Raw genomic sequence first — 23,764 nt, 5'->3', positions numbered from 1 at the left:
AGATTCGTTCTATTTCCGACGCTACGTCACGCGATTATTTTCCCTCCACGCACTTTGCACGTGTCGCCGACATACGGCAGCCGCACGCCCGATGATGCGCTTCTTTCTGCAGTTATTCGCAGTCATCGCCACTTCTGTCGCGGAATTTCGCGCGCATCATCGTGAGTCGTCTGGTCGCGTCAACTCCACGTCTCGCACACGCGATACGTAATTTGCCGCCGGTCGGCGAGGGACCGCGCGAGGAAAATTATAAGGAATTGCGATGGGAGCTTCCCTCGGTGCCGCGATACGTCGTTTGATTTCAAAATCAATTCGAAAATCGTTCTTTCCCGTCTTGTCCAAGTTTCTCTCGCTTTGCGTTTGCAGATGAAAAGAAAAGTACGCGACAAACTTGTTTTTTTTCTTTTTTTCTTCGCGACGCGTCGTTACATTACATGTCGTTTGCGTAATTCTATGGAATTTCTTCGCGATCGCGTCGGCGGCCTCTCTCTCATCCCCGCCGTGCTCGAAATCACATAAATTCTACGTCGCGTTCTCCGGCCGCGATATAAATGTTACTAGCAATTTTCCATCCGCAGGCGGGCCCGTAATCTACACCGTGCCTTTCAACGACAGCGAAAACGCGGCGCGTCCGCACCGGATGCGTAGGTTACGCGTCCCTGACCTAGGACGTCTCGATTTCATAGAGCTAAAAGAGCCGGTGACGATCGTGTTTCCGACCGTGACAAAAGCTTAAGTGCCCACGTGAGAGAATTCACTTCGATAATTTCACAGTTACTTCGTTCTGCGGCGATTATTTTTTTGCGGCAATCCAAAAATAAGAAGCAAACGGAGATGGCTCGCGAGAAAATTCGCAGCGCGATTTAATACTAATCTGTGGAGAATTTTCGGTTTACGGACAGGAAATTTTATTTACCCACTTGGTGATTAACGTTCCCGATGCGCTAATACGTCGATATATAGAAACGCGCGGCAGCGGAAACGCGTGCCGTAGCCATTCCATTCGCTAATAACATTCGACAAATAATGCAGAGGTTGAAACAATACGAGCAGGCACGCGCGGCCGCAAACAAATCCGCGGATACGACCGCCGTACTTATTATACGTACATCGAAAAGCAGATATGGCATTTTCTGTGGCGACAACGGCTAGCGTACGTAACCCTAAACGGCAGAGGCAGGGGATGAGAGAACGGGGAGAAATCGGTTATCGGCAAACCGGCCGGCGCGGTATATGTATACATGCGGTAGGTACTACACGTGAAACTCGACGCACACGACGCTAAAGTCACGTTCGCTAGCTGCCGTCGATTGTCATATCTGCCTTTCAGCGTACATGCCCAACGAAGCCATCGGGCGCGCTCTGAAAACGATAAGAGGAAGGAAACAACGGCGAGAGGTAACGAGCGAATGAAACGGGTGCAAAAACGAGAGGTGACGATAGCTCCGGAGGGGTGCCCCGTCGTCTATCCCGGGGTTTTAAATCGTACGCGAAACCCAGCCGAGCCCAGGGTGCCTCTCCAGCGTCCACTAATAATAGAGCAGATACTGGAAGGATAGAAATACGACTTCCTCCCTTCGACGCGCCGTGCTCCGTCCCGTGTCCCAAAAATAACGAGCATTCGACGCACGTTCGGCGAAAGGCGAGGGGAAAGGGCGAGGGTTAGCCGCTCGGCGGCGGTCTCGATTCAAACGGTAGGACAGCCCCCGCGCGCGGAGAGCACGTGCTTCCACTTATTCCCGGTGATAAGCCGTTGAATGCGTGCGGGTTGCGACCCGGAAAGCGCGTGAACCCGTAACCCGACTCGTCCACGAAGCGGTACCGCGGCCGATCCCGATGAACGGAAAGTCGAGAATCCGGCGGGCCGAGGCCGAAGCTAAGTCCGAGGTGCGTATATTTGTACTGCGCGTTTATCGAGCGCATCGCTATATGGAGGTTTTGTAGAAAAAGGAAAATTACTTCGTACATAATCTTCACTTTAGCGCAGCCCGGCTTGTTGAATTATCTTCGATCTCGCCGCGCGGACATGTTTTGTAAGTATACGTGTATGTACGTGCATTTTTTTTTCCCCCTCCCCCTCCCACCCTTTTACTCTTCCGCATACGCGCGAGTGCGTGGCTGCGCCGCATATTTGCTCGGATTCGATCGGGCAAATAGAGAAACGTGGCGCTTCGTCTGGGCGAAGGCGGCTCTCTCTCGGGTCAAAGGATCGATACCGGTTGTACGTTCGCAAACGTTGTTGTGATCCGCATTACGGTTCTGTTCCTCGGGGACTTTATACTATCGATTACGCACAGAAGGGCCACATGTCATTGAACTCGCTACGTCGAGTACCACGTACACGGCATTTCGAGATCGCTATAGCATTTCAGCCATATCTCGATATCGATTTAATTAAAGACCTGGCAGAGCCGCATCTGGGATGTAGTCGCTGTTATTTATATTTTTTTTTTTTTTTTTTTTTTTTACCAATGAAGCAAATAAATAACGAAATTCCACCTGTATTCGATTTTCAGGTAAACAACTTTTACTAATTTCGATTTGCAGCTTAGCCGGGATATTCGATGCTAAAAATTATCAAGTATGCAGCGATTTGTCGTTGCACGAGTTCGGCGCAGCGCAATTTTAATTTCGTGCACAATGTTTTATCGTACGACCTGCTTCGAAATGTTTCTGAAATAATCACGCGATCGCGAGATGACATCGAGGATAAACGGGCATCGTTTCTGCATTTATCTGTTCAACCTGTCGCCGCGTAATACGCGATGTGAATTCTCGTCTAACGACCGCTGATTAATGTAATCGCGTTATCTTGCACGCAAGATAAGCGCACGATTGAATCTCCTGACTGTTTAGCCTGCGACAAACGCGATCTTCATCTCCAATGCGACTTGGCGAATTCCGGTGCCTCGACTCTATCAGTCGAATGATCGACAATGAATAAAGTGATATTAAAAATAGCGATGACCGATATTATCAGTGTCCTCGAGATACTGAATTTCAATTAAACAAAAAGAGAGAAAAAAAGAAGAATCTACGCCTGACGGATAACGCAGCGCGATAAGTTACATATGTTAATAGCACCGAAGACTGCGGCGAGCGTTGCCTCAAGACCATGAAAATTAATTTACGCGAGACAGATAAGGCGCTACTTTACGAACTCACCGCTCGACGTAAACTTCACGTCGGCTCGCCTCTAATTGCGACGGGTTCCGCGAAGCGAGAGGATTCCGTCGTCGTCGTCTCTATCGAATTGCGCGCTACCGATCGCGCGAACAGTAAAGCCGGGATCCTGACGGGAGGATTCGAGTTACCCGTTTCGGCGCGTAACGGACTAAAGGCGAGCTAATGGCGAATTGTCCGCGGAGATTAACGCCGGGTTTAACCGATGACATCCCTCTCTCTCTCTCTTCGGAAAAGACTTTTCCGACGACCGGTCGCCGGGGACCTTTTCGCGACCGGACGTCTATCCTCGGGCGATCCTGGCGCACGCCGGGGTGAAAGTTACTCGCCGCGACATAAACATCGCGGATAACGATTACGATAAAATCGAATGAGCCGACCAATTCCCCGTCCGAGCAAAATGCCGCGTCGCTTATTCGGTTTCTCTTTCAGATGTATCGATTTCTTTCGAGACCGAGGGGGAGGGACCCCGCTGCGGCGGAGGCAGCCGAACAAGTATTTCCATTTACTTTATAATCTTTAACGTTAGATATTTCAACGACGTTAAGCCGCAAATTGAAGCTCTGTTAAAGTCGAATTCGCTTCAACTTATACAAGAAACAAGATTTTACGACCTGCTCGTGTCACGTAATTAAAAAACCATAACTGTACATATCGGCACTTTCGTTAAGGGAAAAACGGCTCTGAATTGCACGAAAAAGTTATAAGCGAAATCTATATACATAATATACGTATATACTTAATTGCGCCGATAATATCTTACACCCGCTGCGCAAAACGTTTAAGAACTGCATCTAAGAAAATGTGTGAGATTCAACGATCTTTTACGAAATAACGATGCAACATCTTTCGCTGCTTTATGTAAAATAAATAAATATACGTGAAAATAAAAGGGCGTATAAACGAGATTGTCCGGAGATCCCCAGCACGTCCGTATACATATACGAATCGACCAGAAGGGGACAGCGACCCCCGTCCGGCGCGATCCTTTGTCAAAGTCCCTTAATCATAGCCTCATTTCTCAAGCGAAATCTCCCGCGGATCTCCGAGCGTGGAGTACACGGCGTGACGAACGACTCAATTATTGTCCGGCGCACCCCTCGAGGGGGAAAGTAACTTGACTTACCTCTTCCACAAAGGATCTCTGCATATTGGTCCAGCACAGTTTGCACGGGCACACGTCCTTACTCGCCTCCTTCGGGTTCTCATTCCGTTCGCGGTCGCGCGCGTTACCGGCAGCTTGATGAGGCGGCGGTGGCGGCACCGGCGGCGGCAAAGGACTGGTGGCCACCTCGAGGCTGTCCGAGCTGGAGTTGTGGCGTCGCGGCGGGGTGATGTTGCTGCCGACGCTCGCCTGCTGGCAGGTAGCCTGCCTGACCTCGCACGATCTGCCGTGCTCGTTGCCGCACTTGACGGCGTGCGACGGCGACATGTACAGATTCAGCATGCACTTGTTGCTCGGTTGCTGCGGCTGCGGCCGCAGAAAGTCGTCCAGAAGATAAAAGCTCTGCGCGCGATTCGATCGCGTGGTGGTAGTAGTCGTGCCGCGGGTCTCCACGCAGCCGGAGCTCTGCTCCGCGGCGCGAGCGTGCTCGCGCCCTTCCCGGGTGCTCCTGCATTGCTCGGGATCGTCCAGGTGTCGGTCACGGTGCGAAACGTGTCTCTCGTTGAGCTCGTTTGTCGGCTCGCTGTACTGATACAGCCTACGGCTGACCTTCGACCTGCCGGCGACTTGGCCGAACTCCCCGTTCTCTCGATAAACGTCCCTGCTGACGCGAGACACTCGCGCCGAGTAGGACGTCGGCTGCTGATAGCGCGCCTTGCAGCTCGAGCCACGGGACTCCTCGCGGAAGTGATCGCTCTCGATCATGGAGACGCTCATGTTGTGCGACAGGGAGTTCTGACTGACGTGAGAGCCGCCACCGCTGGCGCCGACGGGAGTCCTTAGAAGTGCGCCGAGGGACCGCCACTTCCGATCTTGTTGGCTCGTCGAGGTCGACGATACCGAGGATCTGTTCCACTTCCTCTCGTTCGACGGTGATGTCAGCAGGCTGTTACCCACGGACCACTTCCGATCGTTCGTGGGCGATGTCATCGAGGACGGCCACTTTCTCTCGTTTGAGGGTGACGCCATCGCGGTGCCCGACCATTTCCGTTCCGACGATGGTGCACTGATGGCGGTGGTGGGGCCGCTGGTTGCGCTCAGTTCCTCCCGCTGTCGTGCTTTCCACCAGGACGACGTCGACGTGAAGAGTATCAGCGCACCTCGCAACGGGTTCTGATTTTTAGCCGCTCCTTTCGGGGAGAGATCCCGATGGTCCTTGACTTTCAACGGGCAGTCTCTAAAGTTGGAGTCGCACTCGCGGTCGCTAAACGCTGCGGCATCACGCTGCTCCCTCAGGGCGTTCTTCGCGGCTGCCACTTCTTCCTCGTGATACAGGGTCGCGTTCGTGCTGCGCAACCGCGGTCGGATTCGTACAAACCCGTAATCGTTGCCGTCTTGAAGAACGGGATCAAACGGCTCGCGAGACTGTTGCTGATGATGCTGAAGAAGGGAGCAGTGCGCGGCCGCCGCGGCCGCAGCCGCCGCCGCCTGGCCAGTGGACGTGTACTGATGATGACCGTTGCTCAGCTGCAAACTCGACTGTTGCAGCAACGTCGAGGTCCTTGCGCGATGACCTTCGCCGGCAGTGCCGCGCTGCAAGCACGAGAAGCTCGCCGAATGCCGCAAGCTCGAGGGCGCGTTGCCCGGCTGACTCACGCCCAACATGTCGCCACCTTTTATTTTCAGTCTTTGATCTCTCGAGGGAGAGAATGGGGGTGTATATATTAATATGAGCCTGTACGTGTGTGTGTGTGTGTGTGTGTGACGAAGGTAAAGACTGACACGAAGGGAAAGGAGGGGGAGGACGGGGGGCAGTTAGCGAGGAGCGAAAGCTAAGATCGGCCAAGGAACGGTTCAGCGGACGAAGCGGCAATCTAGCTCGTCATTACTCCTGGCAGGGTTTTTATCAGTCTCGCGATAACATCCGGCGTGTTCTCTTGCGAGGGAGCAAGGAGGAATCTTTCCTTCTTTCTTCTACACTGACCTGTTCCTCCCTCGGTCGATTCCTCTTCCTTGTATCGCGCGCATCATCATCGTCTTGAAATTCGTGCGGTTCTCGCTCTCTTTTTCTTTCTCTTTCTCTCTCTTTTTCTCTCGTCGAAATGCCCTGCTACATAGGGCTACATCCTCGTCGTTATCGAACGTCTCTCGTTATCGCATGCGACGTCTATAGCTGGTACGGGATCTGTAACAGAAAGTAGGAACAGGGTAGGGAGCGGCAACTTAAAAGAAAAATGACTACGATGAGACGAAGCGTCGCCACGTATCGGCGGCGCGTTCGTGAAAAATTAAAGTGCTCGATGAGATGAATCAGACGTTTGCGGGGGCATGGGAAAATGATCTCGCCGTCGTGACAGTGAGGCAGGCGTGAAGTGCAGGTGAACGCGACGGTGCAATGATCGTTGAAACTATCGATGAGTCGCGAGCGCGTTGATTTGTCAGAGGGAGAGTCGGCGAGTGTCGAAGGCCGTTTTGCGGCCGGCGTGTTCGTGGCACGGTGTCGGGGATATCTACCAAAGGCGTTTTCTACGAATTCGCCTTTTACGCGTTTCTACGACAATGCGTGAACAGCGAGGCGAAACGCGCGCTCTTTTCTCGGAAACACGAGCGGAGTTCCGAGCAACAACAAAAGGCGCTGGGCGCGATGTACGATCAAGAGATAAGTTTCGGCATTGACGCAAGATGCACCGAAATCGTACGAAATGTACGAGCAAAATGTTACGTTAAAGATTTCCCGACAGTCATTTAAATGAACGAGGGATGTTTCGGACGCTCGCTTAATCTTTCACTTATCTCTGTTCTCATACATTACCGAATTATGCTCGTGTCAATAAATCTCTCGTATAAACCGCGCGACAAAACGTATCGCAAACATAGGTTTTGCCTCTCGCGTGTACTAAAATGTAGGAAATTCGATGTAAACGTGAGATGAGAGAGTGGACGTGGATGGAAGTATGCTGAACTGGAGCGTATCACGTCCGGATGCAAATATGATGTTTGTTGCTGTTTGATTACAGACTTTGCGAGGCTGAGTTGCACGCTGTTGTAATTATAACGCGGCGTGAATGATAACAGAATGATATAACGACAATGATGGAATTTTCGCATATACATTGTCAATAAATTTTCGCGCTAATGAAACGTGATTTATGAAACGATCGTAAATCAAGTACAGTGAAGAGTCGGCATGCTCCTTGATGCAGAATCAATGATACAACCTATTAGAAAAGAAGCTGCGGGGTAGAGAGGGGGAAAGAATAGGGAGGTTGAAAATCGCAAAACTATTTTATAAATAAAAGAACAAAAGGAAGGAGAGGAGGGTTCACTTTCGAAATTGAAGGTGTTTCTTCATTCAAGTCTACGGGATTGTTATCGTCATTTCTTGATTGACGCAGGCCGGATCGTTGCTGGCGCTATTAGCATTTGTATTCGACGAGGTAACAAACTGCGATGCTCTTTAAAAATCTGTTTGATACTGAGGGGAAAAAAAAGATATCACGGTGCTACTTTCGTGCTCCGTTAAAGGGGACGGCGTTCAAATGTCGGAGATTAAGCTACGGATTAGAGAAGGTGCAGCAGGAGTGCATCATCGTTGCGGCACTCGGCTCGATCTCGTATGCTAATCAAAATGTTTCCCTCTCGTGAACTAAGTCGTGTACCTACATCGCCGATAAGTCGCGTCGTCGCGCGAGATATAGGTATCCGAGAGGAAGTCTCATATTGTTTTAAGTATAATGTTAGCAAGGATAACGACGGCATCCGGCGACTCGGCGCGTCGTCACCCTGCAAGACGACGCGATCGGAATCCGCTTACCGGAGCTTTTGTAACGAAACAAGTCGCACCGCTCCTCGGGATCTCGCTCCGTTAACAACGGTCTAACGCGGCCGTCTACTACGCGTCTGTACGTATGTAGGTGCGCGCAAAACAGTGAAAGGTTTCTCAAGGCGGGAAAGCAAGTGACACCTACACGGCGGCCGGGGTGCTGCGACGTGCGCGATGCGAAAAGGCAAGGCCGTTCGCGCGGATAAAAGTTGGCGCGCGCTCTTGCGAAATCAATCCCCGTGCCGCCTGTCGCAACAATAACGGGGCGCGTAATGGGAACGGGCGCGGAGATCGCGCGCGAAAGACCGTCAATTTCGCTTCGCGCCGTTAATTAGACGTTTACCGACCGATCAATCGACTTTTCCGCGCCGCAATCGCCGCATCGTCCCAAAGCGAGCCGCCTCGCGCCGTTCGCCTCCTTCCTTTCCTTTCGACGCAATCTCTCTGTCCTTGAGATCGACATTTCTCGGGCACCTCACCTACGGATCGTAGCGCAGAGTTTCTTTTTGTCCCGAGATCGTGTAATGTAATTTATTCCACCGATTGCGGCGTACATATGCAATCATCACGTAATAAACATGCGCCTTTACTTCGCGCGAGTCCCGGTTCCTCACGGCAGTCGATTCGCGATATTTATACACGGCCGTTACGTTCTCGGGACGCGTCGGCTTAAGTTTAAATCGCATTTTACGGCCAGCGCTCCTTTGGCGGATGCAAAACGGCCGATTCGCGCTCTCGTTGCAAACGCGCGAACGTTCTCGCGGCGCACGAAAGCGCTAGTCAATTAGCTCGACGATTTGACCGTATCGTTGCCAAGCGAGCGATACGCATCATTCTAGAAAACTGCGAGCCGAATAGCATTCAGGGCATAAAACCGACAGTCATTGCGCGCGGAATGAACCTAATTAGAATAATATCTGAGATTTAAACCGATGAAAATACCTACGCAAACGTTGACGCAAATAATCTCCCTTGTAGGTATCTCTTCTATAATCTTGCAAAATTTAGCGGCTTTTCGTGTGACACCGTAAAAAAATTTAATCAACACCTCGATTGTTCTCAATGCTAGAAATTGCCGATTTTCGGGATAAAAATTTAATATCGCGTATTTAAATTATTCAATATTAAATCACCAAAATGATCCGCGATAGGCATTTCATATGTAAAAGGCACGCTGGCCGCGTGCACGCCGATCGTTATATCGTTACATGTATATGTATGATCGTTATACGTACGTACGCAGATCTCGCGAAACTCTCACCTCGCATTGTTCGGCGGCTTCGCGCGCAACACGCCGCAGGAGAGCCGCAGACGTAATCCGCCGCGGCGCATTTGCGCTCTGTATACCGCGAGTCAACCTGGTTAACGTAATTGGCCGGGATCTTCGGCCGTAACTAATTGCGGGCCCGGCTTATAATAAGCACGCTTGGGCGGCGTCGCGACTTGCTCAAGATTCGTTGCGAAAAAAGAAAAATTTGAAAGCTCTTCCTCTTCGGGCGTGTCATTTAAGGTCCGAATTAATTTTGAAAGGAGGCGGATTGCGCGACAGGAAAACGCGCGGTTTCGCTGTGAATTGACGGTTTGTCCGATTTCGCCTTCGTAAAACGCGTCGTTAAAGTAAGAATACGCACGCAGATATAAGCGTCGCTCGGAGCGTTAAAGCCACGTGGAAAAGTACAAATTCCGAGACAAAAGGAAATTAAGTAGGTTATTTATCTCTTTCGAGACTTAATCGTTAACAATCGACGCGATATATCTTTAGAACGTACTATCCTTGTAGCGGAGAAAGGATCGCAGGCGACCAGTCACGATGCACGCGCTATTAAAATGTATATCCACTTGAGCATTTTTTTTCTTTTTTTCTTTTTAGCGTTTCAGCAATTAAGATGGAATTACTTATCGGTGAGTCAGTCAGCTTTTAGCCGGCGGCCGAGGAGGTTTCTCGATTATGATGTTAATACGTTTCGATCCGATTTAGCTCGGAATTTCTTGACTCCGCGACAAGGCTGCGTCGTCGGCGGTGCTCGCGTTACGACCGGCAGGAATTGCGCAGCCGGGTGATTCGCAACGTGATTTATTGAGCGGAAGATATTTCCGCGTTTCGCGAGTTGCGTCGGTCGCGATCCACGCGTATACGGCACGTGGGCGCATTAAACCCGCGTTCGCCAATTTCCACGCGGCCCGTTATGACACGTTGATTTCGCGCGCGCGGACCAAGAATTGTTTTCCCTCTATGTCGATGCGATGCGCACCGAGTCCCGCCTGACTCATTTCTTTTCGTTGCACAATCCGCGATTCCGTCATACCTCAGTAATTTTCGTAACAATTGCGCGGGCGCTCCCCGCAGCTCGCCGGGGCGAGCGTTTTTTCGCAATGAATATGATTGTTTATCAGCAATAATCGAGAGGACTTAGCCGTAATAAAGATCGGCACCCTCGTTATAACAATAACGAATCTCTTCCGATGATCGGCCAGAAATATAAATACTAGCTCTTGGTCCTCGATGTGAATTTGTAGCGACGTGAAAACGTCGTATATAGGTACATATTCGGAGACCAAGACCTTCCAAATAGCGGCGGCACGCAAGATTCTCGTTTATAACGGCAATATCGAAAAGAAGGAACCACTTCGGCGAATCGTCCGAGCGATCGTTAAAGAGATACGTTTCCGCATCGTCGAGACCCTGACAGGCACATAAAATATGGCAATAAACGTCCGCTCGAATATAGTCCCGATAAGCGGAAGCGCGCCGACGAGGGCTCGAAGGGCACGAATGAACGGAAGATGAAGAAGGTCGAGTATATCATGGCGCATTTCGACCTCCGAGCCACGCGACCCGGCGAAGTGGATCCTACCCCTCCCCCGTTTCCTCCGCCGGGGCTCACCCAACGTAAATTTATCATCCTCCGTGCGCAATCTGACGTAACCGGAAGGCAAGTGCGTTTATTAATTCTGAAATTTCACAATGGCGTATTTCTTGGAGCGCGGCGCCGTGATTGCGCCGCATCCCCACCGTCGTTTGTTCTCGTTTCCGAAAATTACACGTTGCGTATATAAATTTCGTACATTCAATAAGCGTTTTAATCATACGCTTTATTGTTCGCGTTATAGGCCGTGACTTCGCCGCTTATTGAACGTAAAGGTCGAAAAAATGTTGCGTGGGTTAAAACTTCGGGGCGAGCGTACGACGATAATTGCATCGATATACCGAGATAATTAGGAACAATAAAGATAACTAGCACGGAAAGGCAGTAATAGGCATCTTGCCGACGGAAGACAAAACGGCCGGGCACGACGACGGCGAAAACGACGACAGTGACGGGGAATCGGGCGGGGTAGGAAGAAAACGGACGAACTTAGCGGCACGTCCACGAGAAATCTATTCGCAGGGAGACGTCCCTTGTCGTTGGGACAGTCGTTACTTTCGTCACGCGATGAACGGGGAATTCCTGCGAGCGTGACACGAGCCTTCGCCGGGAGTTGATCGGGAATAAGAGACACTTTCGGCGAACAATGCGCCATTCAACCGATAGCTACGTTGAGACGATGATGAACGCTCTGTAATGGAAGCGCAGGGCTCGATGTCGCTACCCTTGGATTACCAAGAGGGAGACGGCAGCATTAACGTTTAATTAAAGTATTACGCTTCGCGTATTTAAAATAGAATGCAGATTGAAAAGATATAACTGTAATAGCATGAGAAAGATTGATACAAAAGTTAACGTAATTAAAATTTTAATGTATAAAAAAAAAAAAATAAATAAAAAGAAGAAGAAAATAAAACAGAACTTTTTTTTTTTTTTCGTCCGCGTTAGTTTAGAAACCGCTTAGATCTCCCGACAAAGAGCCATACAATTCCGTAATAGCGCTGTGGGAAAGATTCTCGTTCATAGGACCGAGTGCACGGCGATGAGTTGGCACACATTTACTCTAGTAAACGCAATGTAGACTGCACCGTCGGGCGGCATTAAGCTAATTATGTACGGCGGAACGTACGGTAACTTTTAATTCCGGAATTACGTGTGTGGCCGACACCCAATTAGGAGAATGCCGTACCACCGGGCTACGAGGAAACACGGAGTACGCGCGCATAATCGCTATTAAAATTGCACGGGCAACAGTGGCGAGAGTCGCAACGCGACGTTAGGCAAGAAGACGTCGACACTTGATAGTTCCGCGCGGTGAGAACACTCGGACCTGATTTTCTCAAGAATTTAATTTTCCCCGATCCTCCTCTCTCTCTCTCTCTCTCTCTCTCTCTCTCTCTCTCTCTCTCTCTCTCTCTCTCTCTCCCGCTTTCGCCCGATCCGATCTCGCCCGATTGTCGGGATAATTAGCCGGGATATTAACGAGCGAGGGAGAAATTAAAGGGCGTTAACGTAATAGATCGTAAAGCACAATTAGCATGCTGCGACGGCGCGTAACGGTCATGGGTTGCGATAATTAACAATCATCATCGCAGGATAAGAGTCGCGCCGCGATCGATATAAACCGCTCGTTTCGCTGCGCCGAAAAAAAATTAAGCCGAATGCCGCGATTATTCCGAAGCCAGATTAGAAGAACGGTTGATCACGTTCTTTTTTATTAGACCCCCTTCTCGCTGCAACGTGAACGATAGTTATATCGTGCGAATATACCCTCTATACTCGTCGTTCACTTGCGGCCGAACTATGCTGGTGGAACGCGCGATTCCAACTGCGGACGGCTATATTAGACCGTCGGCGTTCTGTAATATGTCACCGACATATGTCGATAATTGGAAAAGTACTCCCCCAATTTCGTACATTCTGAGCAATCGGAATGTTCGCGGAACGCCGCCACGATCCGTCCCATTCTCCGCAGTATCAGCACGTTCCAGGGCATCTTCGGGCGATTCTGAATTACCGTCCGTCTAACAATAATGGACGCGTGTCGTCGACGTCGCCGGTGAATTAACTTTACTAAATCGCCGACGCGCTTTTCAGCGCCCCGGACCTCTATTCGGACATTTGTGAGAGACAGGAGCGCGGTGACGCAATTAAGCGGGTAATCACGCGAGTTGTCGCGATTGCACGCGCGGTAAATACTTTTACAATACCGCGGAGAGCGGCCCGGTGCCGGCTAATGGATTTTCAACCGTGGCATCGTCGTACTTTGACCTCGGGCCACCGGCCCTGCGCTATCGCGACCACCCTTTCCCGCCCGCAACCCTCGCGGGTGCCACCCGCCCACCCTCGGCGGTCCGGGGTAGACGTCCTCGGTGCAAGAGAAGTATAATTGGTTCTCGCGAAATCGATACCTGTGTAGCACGTGTACCTCACGTGTACGTATTTTTCCCGGCGCGCGCCTTTGAAGAGAATTCGACTGAGTAACTCGCGATGATGTTACCGTCGCGTTAAGGTGTCTATACGCTCAGCGAACGAACGCAGAGAACGCGATTCGTTGGTAACGTGTGCCACGTTCGTAGTGATTTTTTTACGAACGTTTGCGTTTACCTGTGCGTTTCCTAAGTATATAAATGTCTTTATGATATCGCACGACTCGATACACGCCCCGAGTCAAATGCCAACAATAATCTAAAAATTAAATATATTAAAAAAATAAAAAAATAAAAAAAGAGATCTTAGGGTAACGTCGACCACTGTTCGATCAGCGATGTGTATCGAATAAACAATAATTAAAAATTACCGCCGCAATTATGTGCTTCTTCCTGCTCGGGAACATCGCCATCGATTACGTCCGAAATGGCAATAAGGCACGCGATGTTCTCGACTTACGGATTTATGATGCCGCTCGGCCATCTTACGAAAATGTTAATCGCGCCTGTGATTTTCGGCGAACACCTCGAACCAAAGCGACCCGCGATCGTAACTATTATTTTGACCAAATTAATACTGCGCCGATGAAAAATATGCAAAAGCGCCTAATTCGCCGACGGCTTTTTATTCCGCGAATGCGCGCATCCCGAAGCGCGCTTTCTCTCATGAATTGAACGAAATGAAAAAAGAAGCGTAACACGCGTCGTTAATACGCCTCGGTCATTAAGGCCGCCTCGCGAGCACCAAGCGTAATGTTAGAAATCCCCGTAAGCAGAGCGTATACGCCACCCGTTATAAACCGAGCGCGAATAAAAAAATAAAAAAAAAAGAAGAAGAAAATAATTCGCAGCGATGTTTCGCGAATGAGGAAACCCCCGAGGTGCCACTCGGAGCAAGGGATCACCGTGAAAGTCTAACGATAGTGATTTCTGCGCAGTGAAAATGTTAATTATACAATTATAACAATAAAGAAGCATTAATTGAAAGAGATATTTGCGGCTAATGCAAACGGATCGGCGCGGGCGAGATCGCCGTGGAAAAATATCGCACGCCCGTTGAACTCGAATAATTAATCCTATCGAGATCTCGCGGCGCCGATTGTAACATCGCGGAACTTTTTGATCCGCGAAACTTTAATTACGACAGCGTGATTAACGGCGCCCCCGTCGCTTGCCGCCTATTGCGCGAGAGACGTTTTCCTACCAAGTAACAATGTTCCTCTTTCTTTCGCTCTCGGGTGACGCTGAAAGGGCGGAATCTCTTGCGACAACGGCGGAGTTAAACCCGCGGCCGGTGGCATCGCCGAGTCTTTTGACACGCCACGCGCTCACGCATTGTTCGCGTACCTACGCGAAACGGAGAATTACGCGACGCGCGCGGGCGCATTTTTCTCGCCGCGAGTCAGAGATCCAGGTACCTTTATTCTAACGAAGAGAGGATTTTACAATTTATGTAGGACTACCGGCGGTAGTGAAAACCTAGAGGCGAGGATGATAAATTTAAGATGCAAGAATAATTTCACCGCGTGAACTTCGAAGAGACTCGTCGGGCCGAGACCGCAATTTTTCGCGCGCCGATAAAGATCCGATCCGTAAATTGATTCTTTCCAGAGTGAAAGGGAGATTATTCGCTTTAATTGCACCGAGAGATACCAGATATAGATATATATTATATCTGCGAACGCTTCAAGGATGATACTGTGCTTTTGCGAGTGCGCGGATCGCGGCGTTGGAGAAAACTCGCAAGTGGAAAACGCAAAAATCGCACGCACAAATTATCCGACGTACGTGGCGTAGATCTCCCTTTCGCTCCGATAATGATGCATCACGATAATATCCCGCTCGGTGCTACCAAAGAAGCGTGCACGCAACCGTAGCCAAATATGATACTCGGCGAAGCTAATTATGCGTGCAACCACGGGAGAGGAGAATGATACGGGCGAACTAAAGAAGCGGGCGCGGGTGCAGAAAAGAAGGAAAGAAGAAGAGATATAAAGAGAGAGAGCGGGGACGGGACAAAAACGGAGAGGCCAAAAAAACAAGACGGACGAAGAGGGAAGAAGGGACACGTGCCGCGAGCGAGGAAAGCGTGAACTTTTATATAATTAGCGGCCGTGCACGCCGGACTCATTAATTGCCGGCGCATCGCCGGCCATTAGAGCGTGCACGCGCGCACCGATCCTTTGTTACTGATTGGCGTGTTAATTATATCGCCGCCGATTTTAAATTCGCACGTTGCGCGCCCCGCACGAGTCTCGTGACTGCCGCGGCACGAAACGCAGGCGAAAACAAACGGTTGCCCGTAGCATTGGGAAATAACCACGTGAGGAACCGCACACGCGTATCGCCCTTACACATCGTAACCAGCACTAATGATACATCCTCGCAGCGAGCTTTGAGGTAACTTTTTATTTCTCCGTGAAAGTTGCTTCGCCGCCGGGAAAGTGCGATATATGTTAATAAAATAGACGAATTAAGTTGCGTGGTATATACGCGTCGGAGCGCTCTCGATTATTACGACGCGGGAGAAACGTTCAAAATACAAAATTAGCGAATAATTGTGTCGGGCGAAAGTTTCGAGGATGCCCAAGCGCCTGTCCCGCGCTATTGAGAATCGCTCGGGTGGTAAAGTGCGCGACGTACGAATCGATGGCACAAGTGCGCGGCGGAAGACACGCCTCGACAGACGCGAAAGAATCGCGAGACTTCTCGCGGAATCGGTCGCGAGCGAACATCGCGTGGGCGACTTGTCAAACTAATATATGTGAGATGGGGACGCGGAGGAAGAGTTTCTCGCGGCGGTGAATCGTCGCAGACATTGTGTCGAACGGCGCACAGGTGTGCGTGTATAACCGGCGTGGGTAGATCAGAGGTGTACGTAGAAATTTCTCGCGGGTTTCCACTCGTGCGTGAGTTCCGTATGATAAAGGGAAAAAAAAAAGAAACAAGAAGAATCGACAGAACGCGCGCGCGTAAGTACCGGCTGCAGAAATTCACAAGCTTCGCCCACTTTCCATCCGCTTCCGCGAAGACTTTTCCTCTCGTTTCGTCGTTACGATGCTAGGGCGACACGCGATATCAAATTGTCACGACGTCCGGGGGATTGTAAAATACGGCGAATAAAAGTGACAACCGACCGAATGAGATATGATACGCTATTCCGACGGACGTGACTGCGGCGCGTAATTTCGGGAGAAGAGGGCAATCACGCGCGATGGGCCGAATATAACGGCAAGCGGTGACGTAACCCGAGCATTCTTCAAAAGTGCGAACGCGCGACGCATTTTGCGCGATCGTTTAAATCGCTCGGCCCGCTTCTGTCGTTCGTAACCCACGGGTTACGCTTTCGCTGCGCTTAATTTCGGCGCTGATTAACGCCACGTGGAGTTATCTCGCCCGTGCCTAATTCGCGCTTGACGGCCGCGAGCGGGTCGCGCGGTATTCGCGTTACGCGAGTTGAACGGCAGTAACGAGCCAACTATCTACCATTGTTCGTTGACTTGGAGGTAGCTCTCGCCTACGCTTCTTAAATAACACCGGCGACGAGCGCGATTTCAACAATGACACTCGGGCAAAGAGCAGCCGGTTAGACGAAGCGGAGGTTGGGGAAGTCTCTCGGCGACCTCGCGCCGCGAATTACTGACCCGCACGTTTGCGGTCGCCGAGAATTTTGATCGATCAATTTCAATCTGCGCCGGCTCGGCAACGTCAGACGGTATCGTTTACGGCACTCACGCATCCCCGAGGGGCCTCTCGATGCCGCTTCGTCGTCGTTATCGTCGCGATACAAAGAACATATTTTTTTTTTTTTTATCTTTAGCCTCGAGTATCGCTTCACGTCTCGTTACCTTCGCGACCGCAACGGTGGGTCTCTTTAAGTCCGCTTCGATATCGAAACGTCCACGCGCAATTGAAACGGTTCCCCCCTTCGGCAAAGAGAAGTGGCGCAAGGACGTCGATGAATGAAAGCGAGTAGGCCGCGAATAGGATTTCGTAGCCAAAACGAAGCTGCCCCGCGACATTTACGGTCACTTTTAATACCAATATTCGCAGCAGTCCCGAATCCCACCGTAGAACATAAATTAAAATGCTCGGAAATTATTATCATACGCTAAATATATAAAAAAAAAGTTAAAAGGCAAAACACGTTAAATATACCCGGAAGAGACGCTTGTTAAAATTATTTGTCGAAGTGACGTGGCACTATCGAAAACACGAACAAGGAGATAAAGTAAGAGAATACATGAACAATAAAAGATCAAAGGAAAAAAAAAAAAAAAAGAAAAAAAAGTGCTCGCTACAGCACTTCGATACCTGTCGAAAGCTTTCGCTAATAATCCATTGCAACGCTACTTTCTAATTAGTCCTAATTCGACGAAAATTATCAGTTAAACGATCTCTCCTAGTAATCAAGGTACAAAGGCGAGCTGTCGACCAATTACCAACGACACTATATAAATTTACTCTCGAACGTGTAATATTCATATTAATGATCCGCAGGAAATATCACTCTTTTCCGACGACACGTATTTATTATAAACGGATCTTAAGTAAAGACATTACCTGCACGATGAACTCAGCATATGAATTATTAATTCGGTAAACGTATTTATCCCTCGTGACGGTTTATTAGTAAAGTCGAAGGCTTATATCATCGAACTCTCAGGAAATTATCGTGATATATGGCAGCCGTCTTCGTTAAATTATAATTCACGATATGACGTAAAACGAGAATGGACATGCACGGTCGCTACGCGAAATATCGATCTCGCTATTTATGCCTTTGTCTTTTCATCATTGCTAAGCTAATCGTATGAAACATTTCCTGTACTTTACTTCAAACACATTGTAACAATTTATCAGTAAGAAAAAAAAAAAAGAATTATTACTGCGCGCGATAAATTTTACGAGGAATTAAATAACTCAAAAACAATGTTCACGATGAGTGAAAATAAAAGATCTCATCTCGTCTTCGTGCGAGAAAATTTCTAGTTATACCGCTACGAGATAAGGCTGGCGAGATAATTTCGAGGGCAATCGCTATCGATAAGCCCGTAGCGGTTTACAGAAATATCCCCGGTGTTATTAGCAGGACATAAATAACGCACGTTAGGAGGCTGATTTTATATGAATCATCTTGATCGCTCTCGCGGCCCAAAAAGTGCGTAACATCACTTGCAAAACGTTTAATCGGGCGCCGACGCCGAAGGTGATCTCTCTCTTCCGGCTCTGCCGTGACCTTCGTTGGCAAAGCTGCTTTCATCGATAATCGATACAGACCACTAGCTAAAGATGTATCCCTCGACAAACACGGAGCACACGTTGATGAGTCCAGACCTCGCCGGCGGTAACGTGACAGCCTAATCGAACGCAATTTAGAAAAGCTCGTATTCTAAACGCGCCGGTTATAATTTCGCAGCGTACGGTACAAGATATTTCCGACGGCTATTCCAGCGGATAACTGATATGAGTGATGATTTAATCCGTGCGTGTCTGAGCCATCAATAAAGCGGCGACTTACAAAAAATTCAACTTAATCAATATGAAAGATATTTATCCAAAATGAATAAATTGAAAAAAAAAAGAAGAAGAAGAAGAAGAAGAAGAAGAAAAAGATTTTGTTAAACTAAATCTAAAATATATCTTAGTGTTAAAAATGATTAAAATATTATCTTCCTTCTGTTTGATTATTTAAATCATAAATATCAATTTAATTACAAATTACATATTTTAATTTTAAGATAAAGATTACTTTTTTTTATAAAAAAAAAAAAAAAATTGTTACTTATCGTGTACAACGCGATCTGTGTGCGATTGCAAGTTCCTCGACCTCTCGCTAGCTCTTAAAATAATATCGCTGTTGTAATGACCGTGGCCGTTTCGATCGTACGAAAATTTGGCGAAGGCGGGAAGATGAAAGAAACGCAAGGCCAGTCATGGGTCATTGGCCATCTTCGCCAGTGGTACGCGTAACATCTATCGCGGCGGCTATACTTGAAGTCCTATTGCTATCTACCGGGTGTGCTATCGTCTCGCGCTATCGGAACCGAGAATCTTTTTGCGAGACGATTTCCTGCTTCGCCAGGGCCGCGGCTGGCGACCGGGGTGATTAAACCGTTTACCACGCCGGTTGCAATAAATGTTTTTAATGAATGTTACTTAGTCGTTCGGTTTAATAGATCCGTCCGTTACGTTGATTCCGCCGCGAGGATCTTAATTAAACAGAGATGCGGAAAGGACGACTGCAGACAAGAACGACCCGAGAGTTTCTTACGACCTGACGGTTCTCAGCGAACGGTGGAGAGGTTTTTCTTACTAAAGGGAAGATCAATGGCCTGCTGTCGATTATACTCAGATCTCGTTCATAGAATATACCGCAAGGGGATATAAAAGGGAGGAAGCGGAAAATCACGACACAGTCGACGTGAAATTAACGCGTCGCTCGAGCGAGATGCCAAAAAGCGGTCAACTCTTATTTTCCCGCGAGTAAGGACGGCGACGAATTCTTGAGATTTCCCACCGGCTCCGGGGACCGGCGATAGTGGAGACACAAAGAAAACCCAGGCAGGGAGAACGCGACCGCCGAGGATAATGTTACTGCATAAGGCTCGGCGAATGCACGAAGCGTGGGTGTTGGGCGTTGCGCGAACTCGTACCGGTTCTAAGTGGCACCGCGCGAGTATTTGGACGTGAAATAGCGTCGTAGCGTTATCTCGTCGGCACAGATATACCGCGTGAAACCCGGGCTTGTCCACGCTGCCGCGTAGGAGTCTTACTCGGTAGGACGCATTAGCCTACACCTTCCCTCACTTCATCTCAGCTCTCGCTCTCTCTTATAAAAGAATTTTTTTTTTTTTTTTTTTTTATCGCGATTTAGTGAGGCTCGAATTTAATGAGACGTCGATACTTTATTGATTCATAACTCAAACTATATGTATACAGAGGCGCGTAATAATTCGGGTATCTATTTTCGAGCGCGAAGGCAGCTCTTCTATCAGAATTTTATTTAGCAATAAGCCACACGACAGCTCGACGTAACCTTCCGCGTCTGCGGAATTTCGATATCGACGAGAGACGTCGGACGCGCGCGCGGTCTATACTTTGCGCCAATTTGCGAAGCGGGTCTAACCGGGGTAGAAAAGGAACCGGGGGATAGCCCAGAAATAAAGGGCGGGGAACTGATTTCGCGAGTGCTCTCGCGCATGAGCTCGCCCGGCTCCGCTCCGCGCGGCGTAATTTAATCGCGCGCGTACGCGCGGCCTAACCCGCGGGGCTTAGGCTTTAGCCATGCTCGTCGATCAAAAGTTCTTTTACAGATAGCCCCTGATGATACGTCCCGGAGGCTACACCTGCTCGTGATACGCCACTTTGGTGTAACCTGCCCCGCGCGAGCGAGACCGTCTATGTGTTATATAATACGAGATCGGCGTCCAGAGCGCCGGTACTGCGTTGGTACCGGTGGTCATGGTGGTTACGCTGGTTACAAGGGTTACGTTTGAGCATGAAAGAGTGCTTGGCTGTAATACGGGTACAGTCCCGGCTAAACATTTGAAATGCAGAGGTGTCTTCGATGCCGCCGACTTCCGCACAATTCCCATTTGCAATCGTCGTCGCAAAAAAAAAAAAAAAAGTCTGGACGGATTAATCCGAAGGATTGAAATAGATAAGAAAGATAAGGGACGAGATATCTCGGTTGCAATAGATCCACCTCGCGGTTCTCCATCGGAGATGCGACGAGGCTCCACGGGTTCGTGCCGCATCGCGTAGGTACGGTTCAAGATTCACTTGTCCGCTCGTTCACATTATGTATCGAATTACACGCGATTACGGCATGCGCGTATTAGGAGGAAAAACGATCAATTTACTTGCGATTGTCGGCGAAATCGGTACCGGCGACGACGCCTTGGACGCGCGACGACGCTAATATTACTCGTAATAACCGTTCGCCGCGGCGTGCGCGCGCGCGGGAACCATTAGATCGCGCGAAAAATGCGTTTTCCATTATTGCAAGAACACGCTTCTCGGCGAGTTTCTTCCCCGCGCGAGGGAACGCGCGGGGAACGTGCACGACCGTGACACGCGGGTTACAGCGAGTGCGTACGGCGTGCGTCGTGGCGCGTAAAGGCTCGGTTGCGTCGACCTCGGCTATTATCATTATTATTATTAACGATATAACTGCGAACAACCAGAATTCTCGTTTTTACGTCTTCCACGATGAATAAATTTGTACGAACGCAGATAAAAGGATAGGAACGGCCATCGTATAAAACATTGAAAAAAAATTTGCAATTGAAATTCGCGTTTGGCGAGCTCGCGTTGTATCGTGCCGAGGAATATCAAAGAAATGTTATATTAAGAGAGGAAATTAAACTGTCGGACGGTCACACCTCCGCTTGGCCGCCGAAATTTTCGCGCGCCACCGCGGACTCGCGAGGACTTTAGCTCTCGACTTGGAGAAATCGCTGGGACGTTTGGTAAGCGCTTTACCAGGCGCACCGGTGGCGGTCGGGGCGAAATTACGAGGCGGAAACACGCACGTTGCGTATGCCGCATCTAATGAGCGGCTTTAAACGCGAATCTAATGTCAAATCTTTCTCCATCGTCGCCATCTTTCCCGACTTTTCCACGCGGCGCCGTCGATTGCGTGGGTCGGACGGTGAACAAGTTTGCGTTTCGACCACGCTGTCGATTCACGATCGACCGTCCCACCGTGACTTGCTCGGCGAGCCGGTGGGACGTAATCAAAAAAATCTTTCGACGTGACAATTTGAATTTTTACGACGACTTCTAACGAAGATTGTACCGATACCGCGGCGCGAAGCACCGCGGTGACGCAAATATCGAAGGACGGTACACGAAGATAAGGCATAAAAAAAAAAAAAAGGTGATCGAGTAAAATATAAGCGCGACGGAGGTGGAAGTTATACGGTAAGATGATCTCAGGCGGGGTCGAGTCGTAATAGGGAAGATTAAACACGCGTGCCAAAAGGAAGGTGGATATCGCACTCGCGCGGGGATCACTTCCTTACGACCAGCCGTAACTTTCTACCCGTCGGTTTTTTTTTTTATACCGATTCGCGCGGGAACTCACTCGGTCGCTTCTTGCGAGCAGAAAAGCACCGGCGCATCCTGCGCAGCCACCGGCGCCGTCGCTCTTATCGGCGTTCTCCTGGCGCGGGAAATTATCGACACGATAGTCGTCATATGCGTGCGTTAGCTTTCGTTTACTGCTCCGTGCAGCACTTCCGTTATTTTCGATGGGTTCCGTGCGGCCTGGGCGCGCGATATTCTAACAATCCTTAGCGCGTAACTACGTAATTGCGGGTTCAACGACCGTGAACAAGAGTCTCCCCGGTGGCACTTTTCCCTCGGGTCCGCTCGGCTGGGCGTCTATTCCCGGTGCCTGCGTGTCTATTCCTGAGCCAGCGACCTTGCGAAAAACGAGAGCGCGGGGCGAGATACCGGCTCTCGTTATCATTACGCGAAGTTGCCACCGCGTAAACGCACTCTGCAATTATTACCTAGGACCGTGGTCCCGCGTACGAATGAAAAGCGATTATTACGTATCGCCGGCGCAACGTGACTTCAAACTAGTTTAACCGACGCACGCGGCGCGTTTTCACCTCAAGGACGCGTCCGTGCCGCGGGAAAGTCGCCGGCGAGAAAACGTTTCTACGAGGTATCCCGCGGCGGCTTTTCGCGAACGGATCCCACCTCAGGGCGGCGCAAAACGATCAACGATCGCGATCTAGCGAGAAATATCGCGTGCTACGGGCGATCCTACGGTCGGCATGCGTTTTCGCCGTGATTATGGTTATAATTGGCTCTAACCGCACGGTGAGCGCGGCCGAGGCGGCTACTGGCCTACGAGAAAAAATCCCTGCTGTTGCAACGCCAATTATTTCGTAGCGGTACGTAAAGACAGTGGTGTGCGTTTCGAGCTGACAGCGTCGATCGATTTCGCCGAGTACGAGGCGTTTATAATCTTCGATATCGTCGATGAAGCTTTGCGTAGGATAGCGAATAACATAAAATGTTGTACACGCCGCGCATATTTCGACGATAATATATGTCGGAATAATTTCGAAACTCAATCCGCAAAAGGAAGTACCGGGGAAAAGGAAAAGATACCGAGTGTTATTATAAATTCACGGTCGGGGATTCCGCTTTGCAATTTGTTGTCGCGGACTGTGTCTTCGAAACGGCGAGTAATTCGCAGAGCTCTCTCTCTCTCTCATCTTCCTGTTTGCCCCTCTGACAAAAAAATCGAAAATGGAAACTGCTTCGAATACAAGCGCGAGCTCTTTGCTAGAAGATCGCGGCCACGATTCGTCCGTGCGGAACTTTCGCGAGAGGG

The 23,764-nt window shown here is 49.6% G+C and overlaps 1 protein-coding gene across 2 annotated transcripts in view; it reads right to left on the bottom strand.

Moving 5' to 3' along the window:
• LOC139109335 (probable serine/threonine-protein kinase dyrk2) overlaps nucleotides 1–23,764 on the bottom strand; it is a 132,733-nt gene that overhangs the window by 81,643 nt on the left and 27,326 nt on the right. For both annotated transcript variants that reach the window (XM_070668312.1, XM_070668311.1), the window contains exon 2: nucleotides 4,310–6,473. In XM_070668312.1, coding sequence (XP_070524413.1) covers nucleotides 4,310–5,953 — 1,644 coding nt within the window. In that variant the 5' untranslated portion in view covers nucleotides 5,954–6,473. The remainder of the gene's footprint in view (nucleotides 1–4,309; nucleotides 6,474–23,764) is intronic.

The sequence above is a fragment of the Cardiocondyla obscurior genome, linkage group LG17 (assembly GCF_019399895.1).
Source record: "Cardiocondyla obscurior isolate alpha-2009 linkage group LG17, Cobs3.1, whole genome shotgun sequence".
NCBI classification, from domain to species: Eukaryota; Metazoa; Arthropoda; class Insecta; order Hymenoptera; family Formicidae; genus Cardiocondyla; species Cardiocondyla obscurior.
Note: the sequence above shows the minus strand (reverse complement) of the source record. Positions and strands in the feature narration are given on the sequence as shown.